Source organism: Danio aesculapii, chromosome 14 (assembly GCF_903798145.1).
Source record: "Danio aesculapii chromosome 14, fDanAes4.1, whole genome shotgun sequence".
Classification (NCBI taxonomy): domain Eukaryota; kingdom Metazoa; phylum Chordata; class Actinopteri; order Cypriniformes; family Danionidae; genus Danio; species Danio aesculapii.
Window position 1 is genome coordinate 51,050,947 of NC_079448.1, and position 26,124 is coordinate 51,077,070.

Below are 26,124 nucleotides of genomic sequence, written 5' to 3' on the forward strand. Positions count from 1 at the left end.
TCTGGGGTCGCCACAGCGGAATGAACCGCCAACTTATCCAGCATTTATTTTACGCAGCGGATGCCCTTCCAGCTGCAACCCATCACTGGGAAACACATACACTTATTCACACACACACATACACTACGGACAAATTAGCTTACCCAATTCACCGCATGTCTTTGGACTGTGGGGGAAACCGGAGCACACAGAGGAAACCCACGCAAATGCAGGGAGAACATGCAAACTCCACACAGAAATGCCAACTGACCCAGCCGAGGCTCGAACCAGCAACCTTCTTGCTGTGAGGCGACAGCACTACCTACTGCGCCACTGCGTCACCCTTCAATCAACTTCAAATTAAAATAAAAAATCAATTTAAAAAATCAATTTAAATATGCTTCAATATATTTTATGTAAACTTCATGGTGTATTATTTTCTTTTTTCATGTACTCAAAACCTACGCCAACAAAAGTAGACATTATTTATTTGTCATGTTGTGTCACCAGCAGGAATTCCCTGGTCCTTTAAATCCACAATTTTACCAACTTCATTCATTTCACTTTACTGGCACTGGACTAAGAAAACAACCACTGTTGCATCACTTCAGAAAGTCCACGTGTTGATATGTGATAAGCAGTTGTATATAAGCTCTTGTTTCCTCTGGAGCTGCAGTATAATTTTTGTACATCATATTTCTGCTGCTATAATGGCTGCTTTTATGGCTTTGGCTGCTCTGGGTCTGTTTGGGACTCTGCCAGACTGTGAGGAGCTCACAAAACCACGGAGCCTGGAGGACGACTACAAAAGCGTGAGTGCATTTTTTATGTTGAAAACAAAATCATATATATATATTTGGGGTGGGGAGCGGCACGGTGGCTCTGTGGTAAGCACTATGGCCTCACAGCAAGAAGGTCACTGCTTCAAGTCCCGACTAGGTAGGCTGCCATTTCTGTGTGGAGTCTGCATGTTCTCCCTGTGTTGGCGTGGGTTTCTTCCGGGTTCTCCGGTTTCCCTCACAGTCCAAACACATGCGCTATGGGGGAATTGAATAAACTAAATTGTCTTTAGCATATGTGTGTGTGAATGTGAGACCATGTATGGGTGTTTCCCAGTAATAAGTTGTTGCTGGAAGGGCATCCTCTGTGTTAAACACATGCTGGAATAGTTGCTGGTTCATTCCGCTGTGGTGACCTCTGTATTATTCGCCCCCCTGTTTATTTTTTCGCAATTTCTGTTTAACGAAGAGCAGATTTCTTCAACACATTTCTAATCATAATAGTTTTAATAACTCATCTCTAATAACTGATTTATTTTATCTTTGCCATGATGACAGTAAATAATATTAGACTAGATATTCTTCAAGACACTTCTATACAGCTTAAAGTGACATATAAAGGCTTAACTAGGTTAATTAGGTTAACTAGGCAGGTTAGGGTAATTACGCAAGTTATTGTATAACGATGCTTTGCTCTGTAGATCAGTGTTTCCCAACACTGTTCCTGGAGGCACACCAACAGTACATATTTTGAATTTCTCCCTTATCTGACCCATTAACTTCAGGTGTAGGAGTCTCTTCTAATCTTCTGATGAGTTGGTTCAGGTGTGTTTGATTAGGGAGAGGTTGAAAATGTGTACTGTTGGTGTGCCTTCAGGAACAGGGTTGGGAAACACTGCTGTAGACTATCAAAAAAATCTAAAAGGGCTAATAATATTGACCTTAAAATGGTTCATAAAAAATTAAAAACTGCTTTTATTCTAGCCAAAATAAAACAATTAAGACTTTCTCCAGAAGAAAAAATATTATCAGACATACTGTGAAAATTTCCTTGCTCTGTTAAACATCATTTGGGAAATATTTAAAAAAGAAAAAAAATCCAAAAGGGGGCTAATAATTCTGACTTCAACTGTATATATTTTTTTATATTTTATTTTACCTATTTTTTTCCAAATATATTCCAAAATGAGTTTTTTTTATTTATTTATTGTCGTCTGTTTTGTTTTTATTTTTTATTATTGAAGGAAAAGAGTGTTTATATACAATAAAACAATAAAAATTACGTTTCCTTTCTATTTTTGTTTAAACATCCCAAACCATAAAGACCTGACCATCCCAAGGCAACTTCACAAAATAATTAGGGTCAGATACAATAGTTACATAGTCTGGAGTCATGCATGTCATAACATAACAGTGATGATGATCAAAAATTTAGTAAATAAAATAATAAAAATCACAAATAAAATGGGGAAGAAAAAATTCTGGACAAGCTACATTGAAAACAAAACACCAATATACAGATTTATAGAGATATACAGATTATTTTACGGCTGGGTAATTTTTTTCAAATATTTACAATATAATTAAGCACGATCTCCTCACAGCAAGAAGGTCTCTGGTTCGAAGCCGGCTCAGTCAGTTGGCGTTTCTGTATGGAGTTTGCATGTTCTCCCCGTGTTGGCGTGTGTTTCTTCCGGGTGCTCCGGTTTCCCCCACAAGTCCAAAAAAACCTGTGGTACAGGTGAATTGGGTAGGCTAAATTGTCCGTAGTGTATGTGTGTGATTGTGTATGGATGTTTCCCAGCGATGGGTTGCAGCTGGAAGGGCATCCGCTGCGTAAAACATATGCTGGATAGAATGGCGGTTCATTCTGCTGTGGCAACCCCAGATTAAAAAAGGGACTAAGCTGAAAAGAAAATAAATGAATGAATGAATTTACAATATGACTAATGACATCACAGCGGCGCAGTGGGTAGCATGATTGCCTCACAGCAAGAAGGTTGCTGGTTCGAGCCTCGGCTGAGTCAGTTGGCATTTCTTTGTGGAGTGTGCATGTTCTCCCCCGTGTTGACGTGGCTTTCCTCTTGGTGCTCCGGTTTTCCCCACAGTCTAAAGACATGTGCTATAGGTGAATTGGGTAAGCTAAATTAGCCGTAGTGTATGTTTGTTAATGCAAGAGTGTATGGATGTTTCCCAATGATGGGTTGCAGCTGGAATGGCATCCACTGCGTAAAACATATGCTGGATAAGTTGATGGTTCATTCTGCTGTGGCGACACATGATGAATAAAGGGACTAAGCCGAAAAGAAAATGAATGAATGAATAAATTTACAATATGATAAAATAGGTTCCCAATAAGTATAAACCCAGATTTTTTTACACTTCCATTTATTTATTTAGATTTGTCTGGAATAAATAAGTAAAATGACAGAATAAAAAGTAAAAATGGTCAATATTATTAGCCTCCTTAAGAATTTGATAGGTTACAAAACAAATGAATGACTGACCTAATTAACATAACATGCCTAGTTAACGTAATTAACTTTCAATTACACTTTACTAGTGTCTTATTAACTAGTGAACAGTTGTTAATTAGTTATTAAAACTATTTGGGAAATATGTATATATACTGTATATTTATATAAAGATTTAGGAGCACTGATAATTTTGTATTTCTGTAGTTCAGCTCAAGTGTTGTTTCATATTAAATCTAATTACACCTCAAGATGCTAAAACTGGTGTTTTCTTCTGAACAGATTATGGGTAAATGGATCTTTCATAAAGGTATAGCAGATCATCAGTTATTCACGCAGATCCTGAAGACGGTAAACAGCTCCTGGATTGAGTTTGGGCCAAGTGCTCTGGAAAACACTGTGACTCTGAGTCAAGGAAACATGCTGTAAGAATGACTGCGCCAAACCCAATAAATGCCATCATTATGAACAGTGCTGGGGTAATGCATTACAAGTAACCCAAGTTACTTTTCTAGTAACTAGTAAAGTAAAACATTACTTTTTAATTGCTGTTTTATCTAAAATCATCTTTTAATAAATAATGAGTTACTTTGTTGTTTACTATGTGCACTGAGAGAGCTCAAACAAGCTGCAAGATTAGAAAAAAACATGCATATGATGAGCTGTTAAGGTATATTTATGCATGTTGTTTACTTAATTTTATGGCAACCATTTTAGTCACTTTTCTTAAGCCGATTAATGTAGAAAAACATTGACAAACTGAAACTTGGAACTGTTGAATTGATTTAATTTTTATATTTATGCTCATCAGTGGTGTAGTCGGGGCAATACGCACGTATTACTCAGTATGCCTACTTTGTTTCCACTAGCTGTTTGGGTATTACGACTTTTGAGGATTATTAATTGCGTATACCCTCGGTACACTGAATAAAGTGTTGCATGCAAAACTGTTGCAAACAATTTATTTGTGTTAAATTTAAACAAACAAATTAAATTGAGCAATGTTTAACTTAATTTGTTTGTTTAAATTCAGCCCAAATAAATTGTTTACAACCACTTAACGTAAAAAATTGAGTAAATCCAAGGAATCATCTTTGAGTAATTTTTTTCAGTGTATACTCACTTGTTTTGCTGATTAGACTTGCCTAATTTACGTATATTCGCATCCCTTAACTGTATACCAAATGGTTTTTTTTTTTTACTCTCATCTTAATTTGTTGCAATTGGTGCATTTTTGTTTATATTTTGCGCCATTCCCCGCCCCCTGACAACCTCAGAAGCTGTGAGAAAAAGTCAACTGAATGATGTCTCGCTGAAACGTTCAGGTAAAATGCTAAAACAGCATGGGCGGGTTGGGGGGTTAATAGTACACCACTTTTTTTTTAAGCACTACACCACTGATGCTCATCATTTACTTCATTTCAAGGCCACAGGATTACTCACATTTTAAATTAAAGTCAATTAGCATAGAAAAACACTAACAAATTATATGTTGGAGCTGTCAAGTTGAAATCGTTTTTATATTTATGCACATACTTCACACTAGTATGTAGAGTATAGTTAGTATTTAGTACTTTTTAACGGGCCATGAAACCCCCCTCTTTCAGTTCAAGTCTTTTCTAAAAATGCTTCGAGATGAACGTGGATTACCACAATTTGTTCTATCATTATAAAGATAATCAGGTTTAAATAAAGGACTTCTCTCCTCCTCAATCTACGGGTCTGAATGCAGACACAGTGGAGCAGTGCAGCAGGTCTCTTCCTTGTCTATTTCAACCATTAACCCTGCCGGTAATCTGGAGGATTTTACACATATAGGCGAACACAGCAGCACGGATGTAGGCGATGTGTCTGAATGGTAACAAACTCAACTGATAAAAGACAAAGTCAGCAAATTCTCGTACAGCTCTCTCGACAAAAATGCTTTGCTGTATCAGCCCTGACTAAATCGCGAGGAAAAACGCCGTGGATCAAGGAAACAAACACATACGTCTCACCCAGTCATCGGGTCTCACAGCTTGGCTGGTCTGCCATGCTTTCGGAAAGCACGTGCTCTCATAAATAATTAAGAAGCAGGGTCTCCACATAGCATAAGTAAACTCCGCTATGAATATTAATGAGAACCGATGCATCATCACTCCACTAGCAGATTTACGCTACATCACCGATTTTTGATCTTGACCCAAAATTATTTTAATCCCGGAAGATGAAATTAGCTGACAAAAGCTCCAAATTATCCTGTTTTACCCACAATTAAAGCTGAAAGGTGCCAACGTTGTCTTAACTGATGCTCAACAAACCTGTTAATATTTCCAAAAATGTACTCCAGGATGTCTTGAACCTTCAAAGAAGTAACCGGAGATTGTAATGCATTACTTTTAAAAGCAACTTTCCACAACACTGATTATGACTGTCAGTCTGAATCTGACTTCTCTCCCTCTCAGAAATGGAAAGTGTGAATTTAGCACCATCAACGCAACTATTAAAGACAATACCATTTATTCCTACAGTAAGTTATCAAAGCTATTTCTTGCAGACAGTTAAAATTGAGTTCTGAGCACTAATGAATCTCATCCTGCTGTTTGCTCTCCAGAAAACGGCACATTATCAGAGGGAAAGTTTTTGCAGTCCTGTCCTGACTGTCTCACCATAAGCTTCGTCAGTCAATTCCGAAACGAGACCATTAAGACGCTGTACTTTTTCAGTAAGTCACAAACATCACCAGACACATGCATCTTCAGAAATGACATGTTGCTTTAAGGACCTGAAAACTGATTTCCAAAGGCATTTACTTTTCTGTCTTTTGTCACATGCTTAAATTTAACCCCTTACGTCAATGTATTATACTATATTAGCCATAACAAAAAAAGTTAAGCATTTAAACAGATAGCAAACCCAGCAGGCACAGGACGCCATCATGAAGTCAGATTGATGTTATACCCCAACGTTGTGACGTCAGAATCCTTCGTCAGGCCGACGTCAAACCTAAAATCAACCAAATATCAGCCTCAAATGATGTCACAGCTTGACATTGTGTGGACGTTGCCAATTTGACGTCTATCAGACGTTGGATTTTGGTTGTCATACATGACGAATAAATGTCAGTATTTGACGTCTGTATGTCATTGGTTTAAGATGTTGGCTCAGCGTTGGTTTAAAATCTAAAATCAACCAAATATCAACATCATTTGACGTCGTTATTGGACATCAAAATAACGTTGTCCTTAGATGCTGACTAGACATTCAATTTTAGTCACCTGACGTCACGACCCAAATCTAACCTAATATTAACGTCTTATGATGTTGTGTGCCTGCTGTGAACTTTTATGAGCTTCCTGTTTGTGTTGAACTCAAAAGAAGTTTTTTTGAAAAATGTTAGATAGGTGTAACCATTGACATTCAAAGTAGGAAAAACAAATACTATGAAAGTCAATGGTTACCAGCTCTGGTGAACTGTCGTGCCAATATAAAATCGCCACTTTTAAGATCTGATTTCTTTCAAACTCAGTGATCTTCACTGCCTGATTGATATATGATATAAAGTGGGTCTCAGACCGGACAATAAGCACTGCATTCAATTTTATTTCTCCATGCCATGTCTTTAAAACATGGAAATTTATTTTACCCCAGTATTTTCAATGGAGTTACTGTGCTGGCCTGCTGTTACTGACGTCACTAGTCTCATTTTACACTTCAACAAATAATTAAATGCAATTAAAAGTCTATTAAAGCGATTATATTTTAATTACATTACATCATTGATGTTGTAAAATGAACCTTATTAAATTAAAAATCGTCGTATCAACTGTTTCTCCTTTTTTGGCTGAAAAACACTGTACCTATAGCCCATTGGATGAACTAAATTGGCCGTAGTATGAGTGTGTGTGTGTGAATTTGAGAGTGTATGGGTGTTTCCCAGTACTGGGTTGCAGCTAGAAGGGTATCCGCTGCATAAAACATATGCCAGAGTAGTTGGCAGTTCAGAGCGATGCAGTGGTGCAGGTAGTGCTGTTGCCTCACGGCAAGAAAGTCGCTGGGTCGCTGGTTCGAGCCTCAGCGTTTCTGTGTGGAGTTTGCATGTTCTCCCTGCGTTCGCGTGGGTTTCCTCCGGGTGCTCCGGTTTCCCCCACAGTCCAAAGACATGCAGTACAGGTGAATTGGGTAAGCTAACATGTCCGTAGTGTATAAGTGTGTGTGTGTGGATGTTTCCCAGAGATGGGTTGCGGCTGGAAGGGCATCCGCTGCGTAAAAACGTGCTGGATAAGTTGGCGGTTCATTCCGCTGTGGCGACCCCAGATTAATAAAGGGACTAAGCTGAAAAGAAAATGGATGAATGAATGAGTTGGCGGTTCATTCTGCTGTGCTAAATCAGGAACTAAGCCAAAAGAAAATGAGTAAATGAATGAATGCACCATACAACTTCCCAGCAGTCGGTATTTTTAACCAATAAAACTGAACAAGGAGAGAGTGCTGAACTACTGAAGCGTATTTAATACTTTATATAAAAGGCTTTTTTGATGATGGCAGCTTTAGGACGCCTCTCATATGGAGAATGAAGTCACGTGAATTTCTCAGGTGTGAGTTTTTCTCAGACTTCCACAGAGTGTAAAAAACTTGATGGTTCTGTGGGTCTCGTCTATCAAATCTGAGCTTTACTTTGTATTTATTATTAGATTCAGGTCAGGTGATTGGCTGGGCCATTCTACAGCTTGATTTTCTTTCTCTGAAAGCATCCTTGGCTGTGTTTTGGATCATTGTCTTGCTGAAATGTCCACCCTGAGTTTATCTTCATCCTCCTGCTGATGTAGATGTTGAACTGAAGCAGCTGATTTTCATTTACACTGAGGAAGGGCTGAGGGTCGCTGAAGAACTACTGAGAGATTTCAGCTGCTGTCTGGGCTTTCACTGCCCTTTCTTCATGTGTTCAATACTTTTTCCCTGTGTCATTTCATTTTATCATGCATAACTTTATCTGTAAGCTAATTAGATTTGTTTTCTTTGCATTTTTGGATTTCTTTGGTTGTCACCAACATCACCAACACCAAAGTCAACAGCGCCTTTAGAAATAAGTTTTCTGAGAAAAATGTGACGTGTTCAATACTTATTTCCCCCACAGTAAATACACTGTCAGTCTATTTAAAAAAAAAAAAGCTGAATGTTTTATTTTCAACTTAAATGCATGTGTTTCTCCCTGCAGAAAGAGACAGTAAAGCAGAAGAGGTGGATGTAGACATGTACTGGAAGCGAGCCGAGTGTCTCGGGTTCAAATCTGAAGAGCAGTACACTTATGATGGAGTAACAGGTCAGTTTAAAGGTCACATGAAGTACTTTACATGCGCATTTTTATTCAGTGTTTGATGTAATCTCATCTGAAACATGAACAGAGGGTGGGACATAGAGTAGCTCCTCCCCCTTTTAAAAAACAGCCAATAGCTTTTAGATTTGATCACAGCTCTGCCAGTGAGAGTGGTTGAGCTCAAGCGCATCAAATGAGTAGTGTCTTGAAGGGGGCGGGGCATGTCAGATACTAGAGAGCATTTGATTGGTCAGAAGATTTGATGAGAAACTGAAGTATGAGGTGACCTGAATAAAATAGTTGATCTATTTAGGCGGAAGTGACAAACTTTATATGTCTATATCAATGAAATTTTGAATTTTGTCACTGTTTTGGAGCACACTAGCATATAGACATCAGTAAAATTAGCACTGATACTAACATCTAACAAACTATTAAAGTACTAAAGTATTTAAATGTTTAAATGTAATTTTAAACTGAGATTTTAGTTTAGATCTGGATAAAACAGGATTATAGCATGAAGTATAGCACAAAAAGATGGTTTAGATGCTCACAATACTGATGACACAGTATTGAAGCGCACTGAAGCTAAGCAGGGCTGGGCCTGGTCAGTACCTGGATGGGAGACCACATGGGAAAACTAGGTTGCTGTTGGAAGTGGTGTTAGTGAGGCCAGCAGGGGGCGCTCAACCTACGGTCTGTGAGTCCTAATGCCCCAGTAAAGTGAAGGGGGCACTATACTGTCAGTGGGCACTGTCTTTCGGATGAGACATCAAACCGAGGTCCTGACTCTCTGTGGTCATTACAAATCTCATGGCACTTCCAATAAAGAGTAGGGGTGTAACCCCGGTGTCCTGGCCAAATTTCCTCCATCTGCCCTTATCCATCATGGCCTCCCAATCATTCCCATCCACTGAATTGGCTCTATCAATGTCTCTCCACTTCACCTATAGCTGGTGTGTGGTGAGCGCACTGGCGCCGTTGTCCTGTGGCTGCCGTCACATCATCCAAGTGGATGCTGCACACAGGTGGTGGTGTGGAGAGACCCCCCTCATGATTGTGAAGAGCTTTGGGTGTATGGCCATACACGATAAATGTGCAATATAAATACACATTACATTCCAATAATTATTGACTGTTTATTAGAGAAGATTTATGACTACAGTATATTAATGACTATATTAATGCAAGCGAATTAACTGAATAAAATTGATTATAGGTTCAACAAAGAGTTAACTTAAGCTTAGTATTTGTACAGATTTATATATTTGTTTTAATATTCATTCATTCATTTTCATTGGGCTTGGTCTGTTTATTCATCAAGGATCGCCACAGCAGAATGAACTGCCAACTTATCCAGCACATGTTTTACGCAGCGGATGCCCTTCCAGCTGCAACCCAGTACTTGGAAACACACATACACTCATTCACAGACACACTCATACACTACGGCCAGTTTACTTACCCAGTTCCCCTATAGCACATGTGTTTGGACTGTGGGGGAAACCGGAGCACCCGGAGGAAACCCACAGCAATATGGGGAGAACATGCAAACTCCACACAGAAATGCCAACTGACCCAGCTGGGACTCGAAGCAGTGACCTTCTTGCTGTGAGGCGACAGTGCTAACCACTGAGCCACCATGTCACCCCTGTTTTAATATTATATATGTTTTTTATTTATTTGTTTTAGTTTATTTATTTAATTATTTAATTATGTATTTAATCATTACTTATTTTTTTATTTTCACTTAAATATATTTGTTAATCTGAATCACAAAAGTTACATAAGTGCACACTTAAATTCTATTAAATCTGCTTTAAATGAACTTAAAATCACTGTTATAATTTACACTGTTATAAGGCCAAAACAGGAAGTCTCGTTGTGGAGTCATATAATAATTTACACCAGAAGCTGTGCAATGTTTCTATTAAACCGATTCGCTGATTTCACTTGTTATGTAAAGTATTTTCCTTTAATATCTCATTTTTATCTGTTTTGTCTCTCATTGCAGAATTCTGTCGTGTTGCCAAAGACAGCTCATCTGTCCAGAAACCTTGAAGCTTGGACCGATCAGTTCAATAATAAAAGGCTGCTTTTTTGCATCTGAATTAGTACAAACACAAAAAGAAAAGAGAAATTAAATAAATGTCATTGTTAATATTATTAATCTCTTTGTGTTTGTTTTATTTAGGAATAACAACCAGTGTGCGAATTAAACATTGACAATCGGTGGGGGTCAACTTTTGCAGTAATGTTAGTTTGTGTAATACATCCTTCAGTCATTTATGTATTTATTCAAATTACATCTACTTTATTATTAATAAAATACACTAAGTTTTCAGTGTTTTGATGAATATTTAGTGTATTCTGACATACAGTATCCTCTGATTAGCTATTTCAGACGTCAAACTACACATCTATTTTGATTTTCAGGTTATTTGTACATGCAAACGCCTTGTAAACACTTACAATGTCTGGTGCTCTAGATCTGCCAGTTTCAGGTTGTTGAATGATTTTTTTTCTGGCACAGACTGATTGGCATGGTTATGCATTTGCAATGGTGTGAACTGTTATAGCGACGCGGTGGCGCAGTAGGTAGGTCACTGGTTCGAGCCTCGGCTGGGTCAGTTGGCGTTTCTGTGTGGAGTTTGCATGTTCTCCCCATGTTCGCGTGGGTTACTTCCGGGTGCTCCGGTTTCCCCCACAGTCCAAAGACATGTGGTATTAGTTAATTGGGTATGCTAAAATTGTCTGTAGCGTCTGTATTGTAGTGTGGGTGTTTCCCAGTGATGGAAACACCCATACGTAAAACATGTGCTGGATAAATTGGCTGTTCATTCTGCTGTGGCGACCCCTGATTAATAAGGGGACTAAGCTGAAAAGAAAATGAGTGAACTGTTATAGTGAAGGTCAAGTGTATTTATATTATTATTTCAATTATTAACATTATTATTTAAAATACAGTGAACTATTTCACAGTATTAAAGAGCTGAACCCCCACCCCCCACACCCATACATCGTTCGTTCGTTGATGTCTTTCAGGGGGGATCAAGCATTAACTAGGGAGGGTCTATCCCCCTGTAATTTGCACCCAGATAACAACCAATTCATATTTGGTTTTTGTTACTAATAAAGCCACTTAATTGTAAATACTTATAAAGAAATATGTTAATGTATTATTTGTACAGTTAAAAAAGTCAACAATGCAAACTGAAACATTTACTGTAAAATATACTGCTAATTTTGGTTGCCAGTAAGACTGTAAATGTCAAGCACACTCTAAATAAATAATTATGATTGTTCTGTATTTTTACTACACCAAATTGGGCATAGTGTATGAGTGTGTGTGTGAATGAGTGTATGGGTGTTTGCCAGTACTGGGTTTCAGCTGGAAGGGCATCCGCTGTGTAAAACATATGCCGGAATAGTTGGCAGATCATTCCACTGTGGCGACCCCTGATAAATAAGGGACTAAGCTGAAAGAAAAATGAATGAATGAATATATGAATGAATGAATGAATGAATGAATGAATGAATGAATGAATTCATTGACGATCGGTGGGGGTCAACTTTTGCAGTAATGTTAGTTTGTGTAATACATCCTTCAGTCATTCATGTATTTATTCAAATTACATCTAATTTATTAATAAAATACACTAAGTTTTAGTGTACACTATTCTCACATCCAGTATCCTCTGATTAGCTATTTCAGACGTCAAACTACACATCGAATTTGATTTTCAGGCTATTTGTACATACAAACGCCTATATTGCGAGAAAACAGTTCAGTGAACACTCATGATGTCTGGTGCTCTAGATCAGTGGTTCTCAAACTTTTAAACCAGCGACCCCCAATGTAAGATCGTCAAGAACTCGCAACCCCCACTACTGAAGCATATCCAAACAATAAAAATAACTTTATTTTAAGCTGTTCACAATATTTTAACTATATTTACTATACATTGTAGGGCTCTAAATTAACAATTTTGCTTGGTAGCTCTGGTGCTCCTAACTTTTTCAATTTAGGCGCACCAGCCAAAATTTAGTGGCACCCACCAATTATCGCACTGTTACTACAAGTTTTATAAACAGATTTATTGCATTTGAAATCAACACTAATCAAAACTAACAGGCAAAAAATATATGCATGTGTGTGGAAAATATGTCTCAACGAAATCCCGTTATCATGAGAAAAGACATTTTTATAACATAATAGGGTATATGCCAAGCTAGTGTGTTTCCCATACTGATAAACTTCCGGTGACCTGCTATTGTGAGGTTTTTTCCATTTTATACGGTTCCTTTTACAGCATCGATGTTTTAATGCAACTCAAATACAATCAGTTAAACAGACTTTGGCATTTATTTAGTTGCTCAAGCGTAAAACGAGACAAAAAGCCGTTTACTCGCACGCGGCCGTCAGAATCGGCAGGCTAGCGCAGAAGCTCCATTGAATACACTGGGGTAAAATGAATGCTCATATTATAAAGACATGGCAGGGAAAATGTTATTTAATGTAGTGCTTCCTGTACAATCTGAGACCGACTTTATATCGGATATCACTTAGCCAGTGGAGATCGCTGCTTTTTAAAGATAACAGACCTTAAACGCGCCGAATTTGCATTAGCATACAATTGACCGGAAACAATTAACCCAGGTTACTGGCAAATTAAAAGTCCTATTAGCATACTTCGGCATATACCTCACTGAGTGACCAAAAGATACACGGACGAACCGCTCACCAGCCCTGCACGCACTGTTTGACATGAATAAATCTGTTAACGTTAACTGTGCTGTGTTCTCACGGGTGGTGTCTGATATTGCAGTGATGCTTTTGACATGAAAGTATTTTTACATTATAATTGCAGTTATTATTTTACTGTGACAGTAAATAAATAAACAGTAAATCTGCAGGTATACAGTATTGTGTTTATATGCTGCCAACTGTTTACACAACTCTTTAACTTTTCTCATTTTGACTGTAGTGTAATGATGTGCACCTTTTGTATAAAATAAACGTGAATTGAATTGAGATCAAAACGAACTTAAAAAACATCTAAATTATTGCACTTTTTTTACAAACACTTTTGTAATAATTGGAGGCCAGACAATGCTTAGACGAACGGTGTGCTTATTACTACAGCCATACTTCCTTAACACAGCGTGACAACCATAGACTGTAAAATGATGATTACACAGGCATGCCTTACTCAGAGTGCTTGCGTCCCTTAAAGAGGCAGTACAACACAAAAACATATAACCCTTAATTTAAGTAATAATAACCTAACATCATCACATCTCCCTCCTAAGAGTCAACCCAACTCAATGTAATTTTTCACACCCCCTTAAGGCTAACTACTGACTTGTTATCTATACTCTACAAATTAAGCCTTTGTGGTGCTTTCCTTTGGCATTCTGGTCTCCTTAAAGTCTCTACAACTTTTAAAAACAATTAAAGATGTGTCACACATAATCATGATAGAAGAAAATAAAACGTATGATTATATGAGAGAGGAAACAAAAAGGCAGAAAATAACATGCAAAAACATGCCAACATGTTAATGGTCAGATCATAGAAATGTGACGAACTTTGCATGAATTACACAGTTCTTTAAATAAATATTTGTTTCTTAGTATAAAGAACATTTTGATAGTCAAAAGAATCTTGCTATAGTGTAAATAAATAAATTAATTAACAAACAATTTAATTTAATTTAACTTAATTTAATTTAATTTAATTTAATTTAATTTAATTTAATTTAATTTAATTTAATTTAATTTAATTTAATTTAATTTAATTTAATTTAATTTAATTTTAAATACTTGTGTATTAGAAATTTCTATGGATTCCTGTGCAAACCATTGAGGACCTTGTTGTTAGAGACTCACGACACTAGATGTCACCCTTCACACACAATAATCAGTCATAAAACAAGAGCTCATCCCTTATTTAAATATTACATTCATATAAATGTGTGTATTTAGACAATGACAACTCCACATGTAAAATCTCTTACCTTTTCTTTTATTTACTAAGCTCCTATGTTTAGGTCCAGTAATTCAATTTAACGACACAAAAACATGCAAATTAATTTTATTTTTTCACATAAGCATATACATTTTAAGGTCAAACACTTTTGATACAGTTTAAAAATGTGTAGCTTTAAATTCGCTTTATGCATTAAAATGTGTCTTGTTGATTTATTTGTCTTAAGCTACAAAGAAATACTGCATGACCTAGGCTACAATTATAATTCATAAATATATAGGCAATTATAATTCATATTCAATAAATAAATAAACACACAAATAAGCAAATAAATGAGTAGGCTGAATAAATCCATATATTCCTGCATAAATAAAACAATAAATGAATAAATATGCAAATAAATAAATAAAATGTATATAAAAATCCTCAAATCCCTGTATTCATTAAAATATAAATAATTAATAATTAAATAAATTTCATGAATGTTGGGTGAAAGGGAAAATGCTAAACTGAAGGTTGATTATTAATGTAACTATATTACGTAACAAAAATCTTGTCGGGTCTATTTAGAAACACTTGACTTATTGACATATAATTTACATTGTAATACGTTACAGCAATCCTTTTAACCTATTTGTCTGCAATAATTTTCTGCTAATTAAAAATGTAGTATAATCACATTATTTGAACTACTGCCGCTGTTATGGAAAGTCTAGTTGTTTGTTTGTAAATTGGTTTAATGTATAAAAAGTAGTACTTTATTTCTCTAGCTATTCTTTAGTATAATCACTTAAAATAACGAAGCAAAGAATTAGTATAATATAATATAATATAATATAATATAAATAATATAATATAATATAATATAATATAATATAATATAATATAATATAATATAATATAATATAATATAAATAATATAATATAAATAATATAATATAAATAATATAATATAATATAATATAATATAATATAATATAATATAATATAATATAAATAATATAATATAAATAATATAATATAATATAATATAATATAATATAATATAATATAATATAATATAATATAATATAATATAAATAATATAAATAATATAATATAAATAATATAAATAATATAATATAATATAATATAATATAAATAATATAATATAATATAATATAATATAATATAATATAATATAATATAATATAAATAATATAATATAAAATAATATAATATAATATAAATAATATAATATAATATAATATAAAATAATATAATATAATATAAATAATATAATATAATATAATATAATATAATATAATATAATATAATATAATATAATATAATATAATATAAATAATATAATATAATATAATATAAATAATATAATATAATATAATATAAATAATATAATATAATATAATATAAATAATATAATATAATATAATATAAATAATATAATATAAATAATATAAATAATATAATATAATATAATATAATATAATATAATATAATATAATATAATATAATATAATATAATATAATATAATATAATATAATATAATATAATATAATATAATATAATATTCATTAATATATCCTTTCATCATCATTTTACAGTCGCACAAACAAAAACACAAATTAAAACCAGCACCAGCCAACCAGCGGCAGCAACACCCTCATGAATATTAATAAGCCAGATGAATATTCATGAGCAGGACAGGTGGAGGAAGGCGCCGCTGCGGTTTGAAGGTGTGAGTGGATTATTTTTTAACCAAGTTCCTCGTGCGGTGTCAAGGCATCAGCTGACAGCACATTTCAACACAATGAGTTCTGCTAGTTTGCGTTGGAGAAAGTAGGAGTCATTTTACAAGGGCTCTCGTCAAATGCGGACATCAGTCCAGCTCGTTTAGACGCGGCTGCTGTTGTTGTGTCGTGTCTTCTTGGGGAGTTTGCGTGTATTTCTGAGGAATGAGGTGAAATGAGGCTCTGGAATGGAAAATTTTTATTTATCGCGGGGTTTGTGTGTATGTTGATGTTAACATTCAGACACACGTCCAGACCAGGTGAGTGTGGATACCTGTACATTAATCCCAGTAGCTATTGGTTGATTACATTCAATATTATTGCTATTTTATTTAGTATTTATGTTGTTATTGTCGTTTTATGTGTCAGTTTATTAAATAGACACTCTGTTGTTTTTTAAATTGGTAAAGTTCCCACATTAACGTACAACTTTAAGTCTGTTATCATTTCAGATTTAGACTTATTTACATTTTACTTTATATTTTATGTTATATTGGGGATGATTACACAACCAGACTTTATTTATTTAATATACTGAATATGTTTTGGTTAAAAAAGCATTTAAAAAGGATGAAAAAGACATATTAATAAGTATATTTTGTTCAGGATTCGATCAAAATATCTGAATGATAAGTTAATAAGTTACCAAGATCCTTAAAAGTCGTATATTTTCTCTGAATGATAAGTTAAAAAGATAATTAAAACTTATTTTTGTTCAGCTTTTGATCTAAACAACTAAATGATGAGTTAATAAGTTTAAAAGATTATTAAAACTCGTATATTTTGTTCAGTTTTCGATGTAAACGTCTGAATGATGAGTTAATAACTTAAAACGATCCTTAAAACTATTAGAATTGTTTCAGCCTTAGATCTAAAGATCTGAATTATAAGTTATTAAGTTAAAAAACATCCTTAAAACCTGTATATTTCTTTCAGCTTTCAGTCTAAACATCTGAATGAGTTAAAAAGATCCTTAACTTGTATATTTTGTTCAGCTTTTGACCTGAATGATGAGTTATTAAGTTAAAAAGATCCGTAAAACTCTTATATTTTGTTCAGCTTTTGACCTGAATGATGAGTTAATAAGTTAAAAAGATCCTTAAAACTCTTATATTTTGTTCAGCTTTTGATCTAAACACCTGAATGATGAGTTAATAAGTTAAAAAGATCCTTAAAACTCTTATATTTTGTTCAGCTTTTGATCTAAATCCCTGAATGATGAGTTAATAAGTTAAAAAGATCCTTAAAACTCTTATATTTTGTTCAGCTTTTGATCTAAACACCTGAATGATGAGTTAAGTTAAAAAGATTATTAAAATTCGTATATTTCATTCAGCTTTTGATCTAAACATCTGAATTTTAAGTTAAAAGATCATTAAAACTCTTATATTTTGTTCAGCTTTCGATCTAAACATCTGAATGAGTTGACAAGTTACAAGATCCTTAAAACCTGTATATTTCTTTCAGCTTTCAGTCTAAACATCTGACTGAGTTAAAAAGATCCTTAAAATTCTTATATTTCATTCAGTTTCAATTGAAACATCTGAATTATCAGTTAATAAGTTAAAAAGATCATTAAAACTTATATGTTTAGTTAAAAAGATCCTGTAAACTAGTATATTTCATAATTCGTTCAGCTTTCGATCTAAACATCTGAATGATGAGTTAGCAAGTTAAAAGATCGTTAAAACCCGTATATTTCTTTCAGCTTTCAGTCCAAACATCTAAATGAGTTAAAAAGATCCTTAAAACTTTTATATTTTGTTCAGCTTTTGATCTAAACACCTGAATGATGAGTTAAGTTAAAAATATCCTTAAAATTTGTATATTTCATTAAGTTTTGATCGAAACATCTGAATTATCAGTTAATAAGTTCAAAAGATCATTAAAACTCATATGTTTAATTAAAAAGATCCTGTAAACTAGTATATTTCCTAATTCGTTCAGCTTTCGATCTAAACATCTGATCTGTACAGATGGTCACAGTTGTTTTAGAGTGATGTTAAGAAGTAAAATATCTTTTTCTTAATCTAATACTCTTGTTTCCAAATGCTGAGTTTTAAAACTGTCAGCCTGTCAGAGTGTTGAAAAACAACATCATATGCAACAAGCCATAGAGGAACTTCTATAACTCATAAACAAACATGTGTATTAACTCCACAAAACTTCCTTATTGGATAACACTGTAGCGCAGAGCTTCCCAAACATAGGGCCCGCAGGCTAAAGTTGGCCCATGCACTTTTACAGTACCTAAAAAGTTAAGGGAAGTCAAATTGTTTGAGGAAACCGATTGCAACAAGGCATTAAAGTTCAAAAACAAATCCTAATGAGTACTGTGAACTTAATCCATTTGAGTAAATGAAGCAATATGAGCACAGTAAAATCCAATAAAGCAAGAGAACTCAAACCAACTGAGTACTGTAAAACCCAACAAGTTAAGGCAACTCAAACCGTTTGAGGAAACCGATTGCAACAAATAATTTGAGTTAAAAAAACTAATCTATATGAGTACTGTGAACTTACTCCATTTAAGTTGAAGTAATGAGGTATTTAAATAACTGATAACCTTCAACACGGAGTTCAAAACTCTTTTCAAATTAATGTTCAGTAAATCTTGAGTTAACCACACTCATTTCCTTTGTTGACTATTGGGTTTTACAGTGTAGTAAACTTTCATTTGGCCTACCATCCCATATGAGGAGAGAGTGAGAATGATAGGGAGGATCAGAGCGAATGCCTTTAACAGAAATCGTAATTTCTAATTTAACACAACTTTTTTTTATTCTTTTATTGCTGAGCTAAAAAAGGCAATCTGAATGATATATTTCAATTACATCTTTGTAAATGAATCAGATTTTTTAATTTAAAATAGAAAAATACTGTCATTTGACAGATGGAGGACAATGCAGAACATACTGGAATAACACACTGTGCTGTTATAACACACTTTAACTGCAATAATTTCATTGTAAAATTAAAAGATATATACTGCATTAGTTAAAATAAAGCAATGTTTTCTAGTTATTTTGATATATTAAGTAAATTAAGAAATCAACAATGGCAACTTTAATGGAATAGAGTTTGGTATATTTAGCTTAGGCCCACCACACTCAATCAAGTTTGATCTTCATAAGAAAAAGTTTGTGCAATCTCGCTATAGGGTATAGTTCATTCATTCATTCATTTTCCTTTGGCTTAGTCCCTTTATTCATCAGCGTTCACCACAGCGGAATGAACCGCCAACTTATCCAGCATATGTTTTATGCAGCGGATGCCCTTCCAGCTGCATCCCAGTACTCGGAAATAGAGCTTAGTTTGCGTTTGGAATATTTTTAGTTTGCAGAAAGCCAAAGAAATCAGTTTGAAGTGTCAACATTATATGGAAACTGCAAAAGAATACTCAAGTTAAAGTACCATTACTTGTCAAAAATGCAGTGCAAATAGAGTAAAAGTATCTGTTTTAAATACTACTCAGAGTATGAGTAAAATGTAGTGCTTCTTAAAGTACTAGAGAGTACGCTATGAAAATGATTCCACTTTATACCATGCAAATTATTAATGTAGTGTACATGAGTGCCATTTTCATTCAAGGGTGTTTGTTCAGTGCAATTTTAATTATTTGCCATTCATGGACCATACATTTATAATTAATGTGAGGTTAATTTAATGTGAGATCATAATTAAATAATAAATTATGCACCCATATGTTCTTAGCAGCAAATAATTACTGGAAACTTGGATTAAAACGAAACAAACTGTTTGCTAAAGTTGTTTGTTGTACACTGAAAACGGGAGCGAACTCCGAACACACACTGAGTCAGTTCATAAAGCATTCATTCATTTTCTTTTCGGCTTAGTGCCTTTATTAATCTGGGGTCACCACAGCGGAATGAACCGCCAACTTATTCAGCATATGTTTTACGCAGCAGATGCCCTTCTAGCTGGAACCAATACACTACGGTCAATTTAGCCTACCCAATTCACCTGTACCACATGTTTTTGGACTTGTGGAAACCAGAGCACCCTGAGGAAACCCACAGCAACATGGGGAGAACATGCAAACTCCACACAGAAATGCCAACTGACACAGCCAAAGCTCGAACCAGTGACCTTCTTGCTGTGAGGCAAACGTGCTACCCACTGCGCCACCGCGCAGCCGTTAAAGCATGTATAAAGCATATATAAATGTCAAATAATTATTTTATTTTGACTATAAACCCAATAAATGAAACCATAAAAATCATTCTTATTGTCATACTGAAGTTGAAGTCACAGCACTATGATAAGCCAACAGAAAGCATGTTGACGTGTTAAAAGGAGGGGGGGGGGGGGGTCTAGCTGTGATGCACTTTAAACTTACAGCATTGATAGAGTAATTAGAAATTGTGCATGTATTTGAAAACATGCATTTATTTATTGCTCAAGGCCATATGCAATCATACAGTTGGCATACATCTTCTTCACGTCAGTGATATTCAGTCTAAATAGCCTCTTCATCATTGCGTGTAATGAATTTGCATCTGCTTGAATGCTTTCCACAATTTCCCAGGATCACAGAATAGGCATGGGCCGGTATAAGATTCTGACGGTATAATAACTTGGATAAAAATATCATGGTATTGTGATTACTGCTCTAAATATATATTCTTTTTAAATGTCTGGGTAAAAAAACTAAAACTTTTCCCCCCTTTTTTATAATAATTTATTTCGGGGTTTTTACCTTTATTAGATAAGACAGTAGAGAGTATTGACAGGAGAGCGTGGGGAGCAGAGAGAGGGGAAGGATTGGCATAGGACCGCGACGCGGAATCAAACTCGGGTCGCTGTGAGCACTGGAGTGCATGTGTCTACGCACCAACCACTACACCACTAGCACCATCAACTTTTTTCCCCTTTAATCACAATATATTTTATTTTTTGAAAGATTTATAATAGTTTGGAGCAGTAAACATGTCAGGCTAAATGATTACACTGAATCATTGACTTCTGCTGTCTTCATTAGTTTAAAAACACAGATTTCTTTACAATTTACAACAGCATCTTTGGATATTTTTTCTGCTGGAGATACTGTTGTCCTAAAAAAAAAAAAAAAAAATGTAAATAAAAAAAATCTTGTACCTTAGGAACGGTATTACAGAAAATTTTGGCGGGTTTAAAACCTTGACTTTTACTAACCACGGTATACCTTGAAAACGGTTATCGTCCCATGCCTATCACAGAATGGATTATTCTACCTAGCCAATCACCATAGACAAGAAAAAATAAACTTACAAAAGCAGTGACTGCATGTTGAAGGAAAATATTCTGGTAAATGCACCGATACAACACTAAAAATCTACTCAAGTACACATTTTTTAAACCACTAAGTAGTGTACAATTCTTGAGAAAAACTACTCGGTTGCAGTGAGCGTTGGTCTCCAACCTGATTTAACCCACTAGGACATGTTCCTGGATTAACATCTATGTATGTTGATCCTTGAACATCATTCATTCATTTTCTTTTCGGCTTAGTCCCTTTAATAATCAGGGGTCGCCACAGTGGAATGAACCGCCAATTTATCCAGCATATATTTTACGCAGTGGATGCCCTTTCAGCTGCAACCCATCACAGAATCATCCATAAACACTATGGACAATTTAGTCTACCCAAATCCCCTATACCACATGTCTTTGGATTTGTGTGGGAAACCGGAGTACCTGGAGGAAACCCACACTCCACACAGAAACGCCAACTGACGCAGCTGAGGCTCGAACCAGCGACCTTCTTGCTGTGAGGCGGATGTACTACCCACTGCGTCACCCTGCAGCCACATTCCAATCAGCCAATCAGAATTAAGCGATACGTTTACAGTTGGTGCTCAGTTTAGGCTTACTGTTTATGCACTTCTACATGATTAATATCCAACTATTATTCTGCTCTGATTTTGTGAGTAATTTACAGTTAAGATTGGGTTTAGGGTTAGGGAATGGGTATAGATTACATTTTCAAACAGATATGATGTTCCAGGATCAACATAGATGTTAATCCAGGATCACAGCGTACTTGGCAAAATCATGACGTGCGGGAATTTGTAATGAGTTATTTTATACCAGTGATTATGATGCTGTGTTTACACGTCTGTAACTCAAATCTGAGGTTATTTCTGCTCTTTCTTTTTTTCAGACAATGTGCCATCGCAGCTGCATGAGGTCTATAAGCGGCTACTGCGAGCAGAGCAGCGCGGTGAGGTTTTATCACAGGAGCTGCTGAAGGTGCTGGGTCACCTACAAAACCGCAGCATTGCTCAGTCTAATCTCTCTATCAGCAACTCCTCAGGTCAGTAGAGCTCACTAGGACTGCACTGACAGCGTCATTTGCACATTTACATTTTTTTATTCATTTTTAAATACTTTTTTTGGAGTTTTTGCACTTATAATTTAAAGGAGTACATCACACCTTCCCTACCACAATCACCGCATGGAAAGAGAAGAGAAAATCAACAATATACTGTATACCTACACATATACACACACATTCATTCATTTTCCTTCAGCTTAGTCTCTATTTCAGAGGTTGCCACAGCGGATTGAACTATTCCAGCATATGTTTTATGCAGCAAATGCCCTTCCAGCAACCCAGTACTGGGAAACACCCATATAGTCTCACACCCACACTTATACACTACGGCCAATTTAGTTTATTCAATTCCCCTATAGCACATGTTTGGACTGTGGGGGAAACCGGAGCACCCAGAGGAAACCCACGCCAACACGGGGAGAACGTGCAAACTCCACACTGAAATGCCAACTGGCCCAGCTGGGACTCGAACCTGCGAACTTCTTGCTGTGAGGTGACAGTGCTAACCACTAGAGGAGTGAACCTACACTGGTCTCGCAGTTCGGTTACGATTATCATGCCATCGATTCGGTTCATTTCGATATCTCGGTGCATTGACGATGCTTTCCGTACACTGTTTTATATTTTCTTCACAGCAATTCTTGTATTAAAATGTATAAATATATTTATATACTATTTGTAATACAATTTTGTCCTTTAATACGAACAGTCAGATTTATAAACGTGTGCAATACGAGCATTTATAGCAAATAAACGCATAGAAATATCCCGCTCGCTTTCTGAGTCCTGTCTAGCAACAAGTTCTTTCTTACTCCCCTTTGATTGGTCACACGCTCAACTGAAAGGGCTGCGATTGGCTCTACGCGCTGGCGCTCTTCACAGATGAGTAAAGCCTGGTTTAAACACTGATAAACGGCAGTGGCGATCATAGCTGATCCATAATAGACGCGGTGGAGAAAACTCTGCAGACACACTCTCGTTTCTGTATTCAGAAGTATCGCTGTAACAGCCGAGAAGAGAGGAAACGTCACGCCAGCAGGTCAAATGGGCCACGGTGAGAGAGAGAGAAATGGAGTTTACTTTCATTCCCTCAATAACAGTGAAATAGGTCAGTGAAAGACTGTCCAGCAAACACCAAGCGGCAACCTCCCGCTCTCCCTCGGGAGGCCAATACGGAAGTAACTAAAAACTGCAATTCATCAAAATTCCGCTAGTCCTGGCTCCATAATAGAGCAAATTGCAATTGAGCCCACTGTTAGAATGGCCAACTTTACAGCAGAAAAAAAGGTGTTTACAGCCTGGTACAAAGAACGATTTTGGTTCATATAGCTATTATTACCCTCCATGACAACTGTGAGGGGGGTGAATTTTTTTATAACTCATCCATTTCCTTTATATTAGGTTATATTAAGTTTGCATAATTAAGGGCGTGGCCACTTGAGTGACAGCGAGGTCTCGCTGGTCGCCGTCACTTCACCTCAGCTGAATCCGGCAGATTAGCCACTGATCTCGGCATATTCATCGTATTTTTGTGTTGTTTCATGTGGCTTTACACAGTCAGCTGCCTTTTGGACTTATTTCTTACAATTATCAGATGATATGGGATGCTGTGTGCATTTAATTGTGCTCACAAACCGTTCACGTGGCCTCCGTTTCCCATGTGAGTAAAGTTATATACTAATATACCATCTCTATAAATGTATTTGTTTTATTTAAGATCATTTATCATTAATATTTTTCTTTAGACCCATAAAGCACTCCAGAATGTGACAGATTGATTAGCTGTAGGCTCTAGATCAGTCATCTGAAGCGTTATCATACAGTGTTGTACTGGATTTTATCAATAGTCTTGCATTTACTAACACACACACACACATCTGAAGTGTTTGGATGTAATTCGCGTTTACCTCCTGTAGAAAAACGTCATAAGAGCAATGTTTAGTGGCTCAATGTATTACAACAGTGTTCTTAAAAGTCTAAACACTTTATTGATATAGTGTACAGTCAAGCACATGTGGTCAGAACACAAACGAGTCCCAGGTAATAGAGTATCAAGCGTTTCTCCCAAAGTAAAGTCTGTCTGTCAGGTCTAAGCAAAGGGCCAGCAGGTGTCTGTAGCTCCGCCCACTCTCCGCCTCTTTGCCCTTGTTTGGTATCCCGCCGTGGGAGCGATGACGCGCGAACAAAATGGCGACGGTTGGCCGCGCCTACTTGTGGCTCCTTTTGCGCTCTTCAGAAACCTATGGGTGACGTCACGGATGCTACGTCCATATATTTTACAGTCTATGGCAAACACACACACAGTGAAATTGTGCACAGTTTCTGTGTTTTTAAGTAGTTAGAGCGTTGTAATTACTCGCACTCACCTCCCTCGCCATAGTAAGCTACGGCGACAAGCGCATATGAGATAAATGAAGTCAGTACATAATAACCGGTTATGATTTTTTGGTTATGATACCGAATTGTCATCGCAGTGCACCGAAGAAACAATTAATTTTGACACCCCTACTAGCCACTGAACCATTGTGCCAACTTGTACATGAAGAATAATGTCAATACAAGGCCAGTATTTGGAGTGGGCACCTTGTTAGTAAAGAGTACTTGTATAGAAGTGACAATGTGCTGTTGATGCCTTGACGTTGCTAAATATCTAGTGTCTGCCATGTATGTAAGATGTGTTTCCTCTTTTGGTTGTAAAGTAAAGCAAATTCACACTTTGCTGATGAAGCGTTAGCAAACACAGCAACAAAACTACCACATAACCTGCTATTGTTTTGTGTTTGCTTGCGCTTGCTTTTAATCTACACCTCCCTAAACATGTACCAAGCATGCACATGATATCATGTTTTATAGACTTTCAAGAGTTCGCACTTAGATATTGCTTGATAATAATAGCAGGTTTGGCATGCTGTCCCGGGAGAGAGCCCTGAGCTAGGAGATAATTGAGCTCAGGGCTCCCGCCTGGTCAGTGAGCATGTAAGGGGGTACGAGATCAGGTAGTTCTCAAGAGCTTCCCCTGGTAAAGGAGGAGATGGGGTGGATGGGGGGTTTCTTCGTAAAGCAAAGATAAGGGAGTAGTTTTAGATAGGCTACTTATAGTGAGTTTGGGTTAATCAGATTGGCTTACCATTGATTATAGATGAGAGACCAGCTGCGATCAATCATATCACGTGCTCCTCTCGAAATTAGTTTGTCGAACTTGTTTTACACGAACATGAAAATACCAGCGTTTTTAAAAACTGCTACTTTGAAAACCTGTTTATTAGATTTATGCAATTTCAGTCTCAAAAATGTCATGCAAATGAGTAGGCAAATGTACAGTTGAAGTCGGTATTATTAGCTCTCCTGTATATTTTTCCCCAATTTCTGTTCAACGGAAATACGTTTTCAGCACGTTTCTAAACATAATAGTTTTAATAGCTCATTTCTAATAACGCAGTGGCACTGTAGGTAGTGCTGTCGCCTCACAGCAAGAA

At 35.9% G+C, this 26,124-nt stretch overlaps 2 protein-coding genes across 2 annotated transcripts in view; both read left to right on the top strand.

Annotated features, from left to right (window-relative positions):
* The first annotated feature begins 677 nt into the window (after positions 1 to 677).
* LOC130240387 (saxitoxin and tetrodotoxin-binding protein 2) lies at positions 678 to 10,665 on the top strand. The gene is made up of 6 exons (XM_056471870.1): positions 678 to 791; positions 3,515 to 3,657; positions 5,677 to 5,741; positions 5,826 to 5,936; positions 8,430 to 8,534; positions 10,543 to 10,665. Exons 1-6 carry the CDS (start codon positions 690 to 692, stop codon positions 10,587 to 10,589), a joined length of 573 nt encoding a protein of 190 aa, XP_056327845.1. The 5' UTR covers positions 678 to 689; the 3' UTR covers positions 10,590 to 10,665.
* A 5,636-nt stretch (positions 10,666 to 16,301) lies between these two features.
* zgc:154054 (Alpha-1,3-mannosyl-glycoprotein 4-beta-N-acetylglucosaminyltransferase B-like) overlaps positions 16,302 to 26,124 on the top strand; it is a 69,447-nt gene continuing 59,624 nt past the window's right edge. Inside the window, exons 1-2 of the mRNA XM_056472222.1 lie at positions 16,302 to 16,571; positions 22,475 to 22,627. Coding sequence (XP_056328197.1) covers positions 16,487 to 16,571; positions 22,475 to 22,627 — 238 coding nt within the window. The 5' untranslated portion in view covers positions 16,302 to 16,486. The remainder of the gene's footprint in view (positions 16,572 to 22,474; positions 22,628 to 26,124) is intronic.

What these genes read in the sequence shown, in the direction of transcription:
- LOC130240387 (XM_056471870.1), top strand. Translation starts at nt 690, where the DNA reads ATGGCTGCTTTTATGGCTTTGGCTGCTCTGGGTCTGTTTGGGACTCTG. An exon ending in CTGAGTCAAGGAAACATGCT is followed by an intron (nt 3,658 to 5,676) that starts GTAAGAATGACT and finishes TCTCCCTCTCAG; the next exon opens with AAATGGAAAGTGTGAATTTA. An exon ending in CACTTATGATGGAGTAACAG is followed by an intron (nt 8,535 to 10,542) that starts GTCAGTTTAAAG and finishes CTCTCATTGCAG; the next exon opens with AATTCTGTCGTGTTGCCAAA.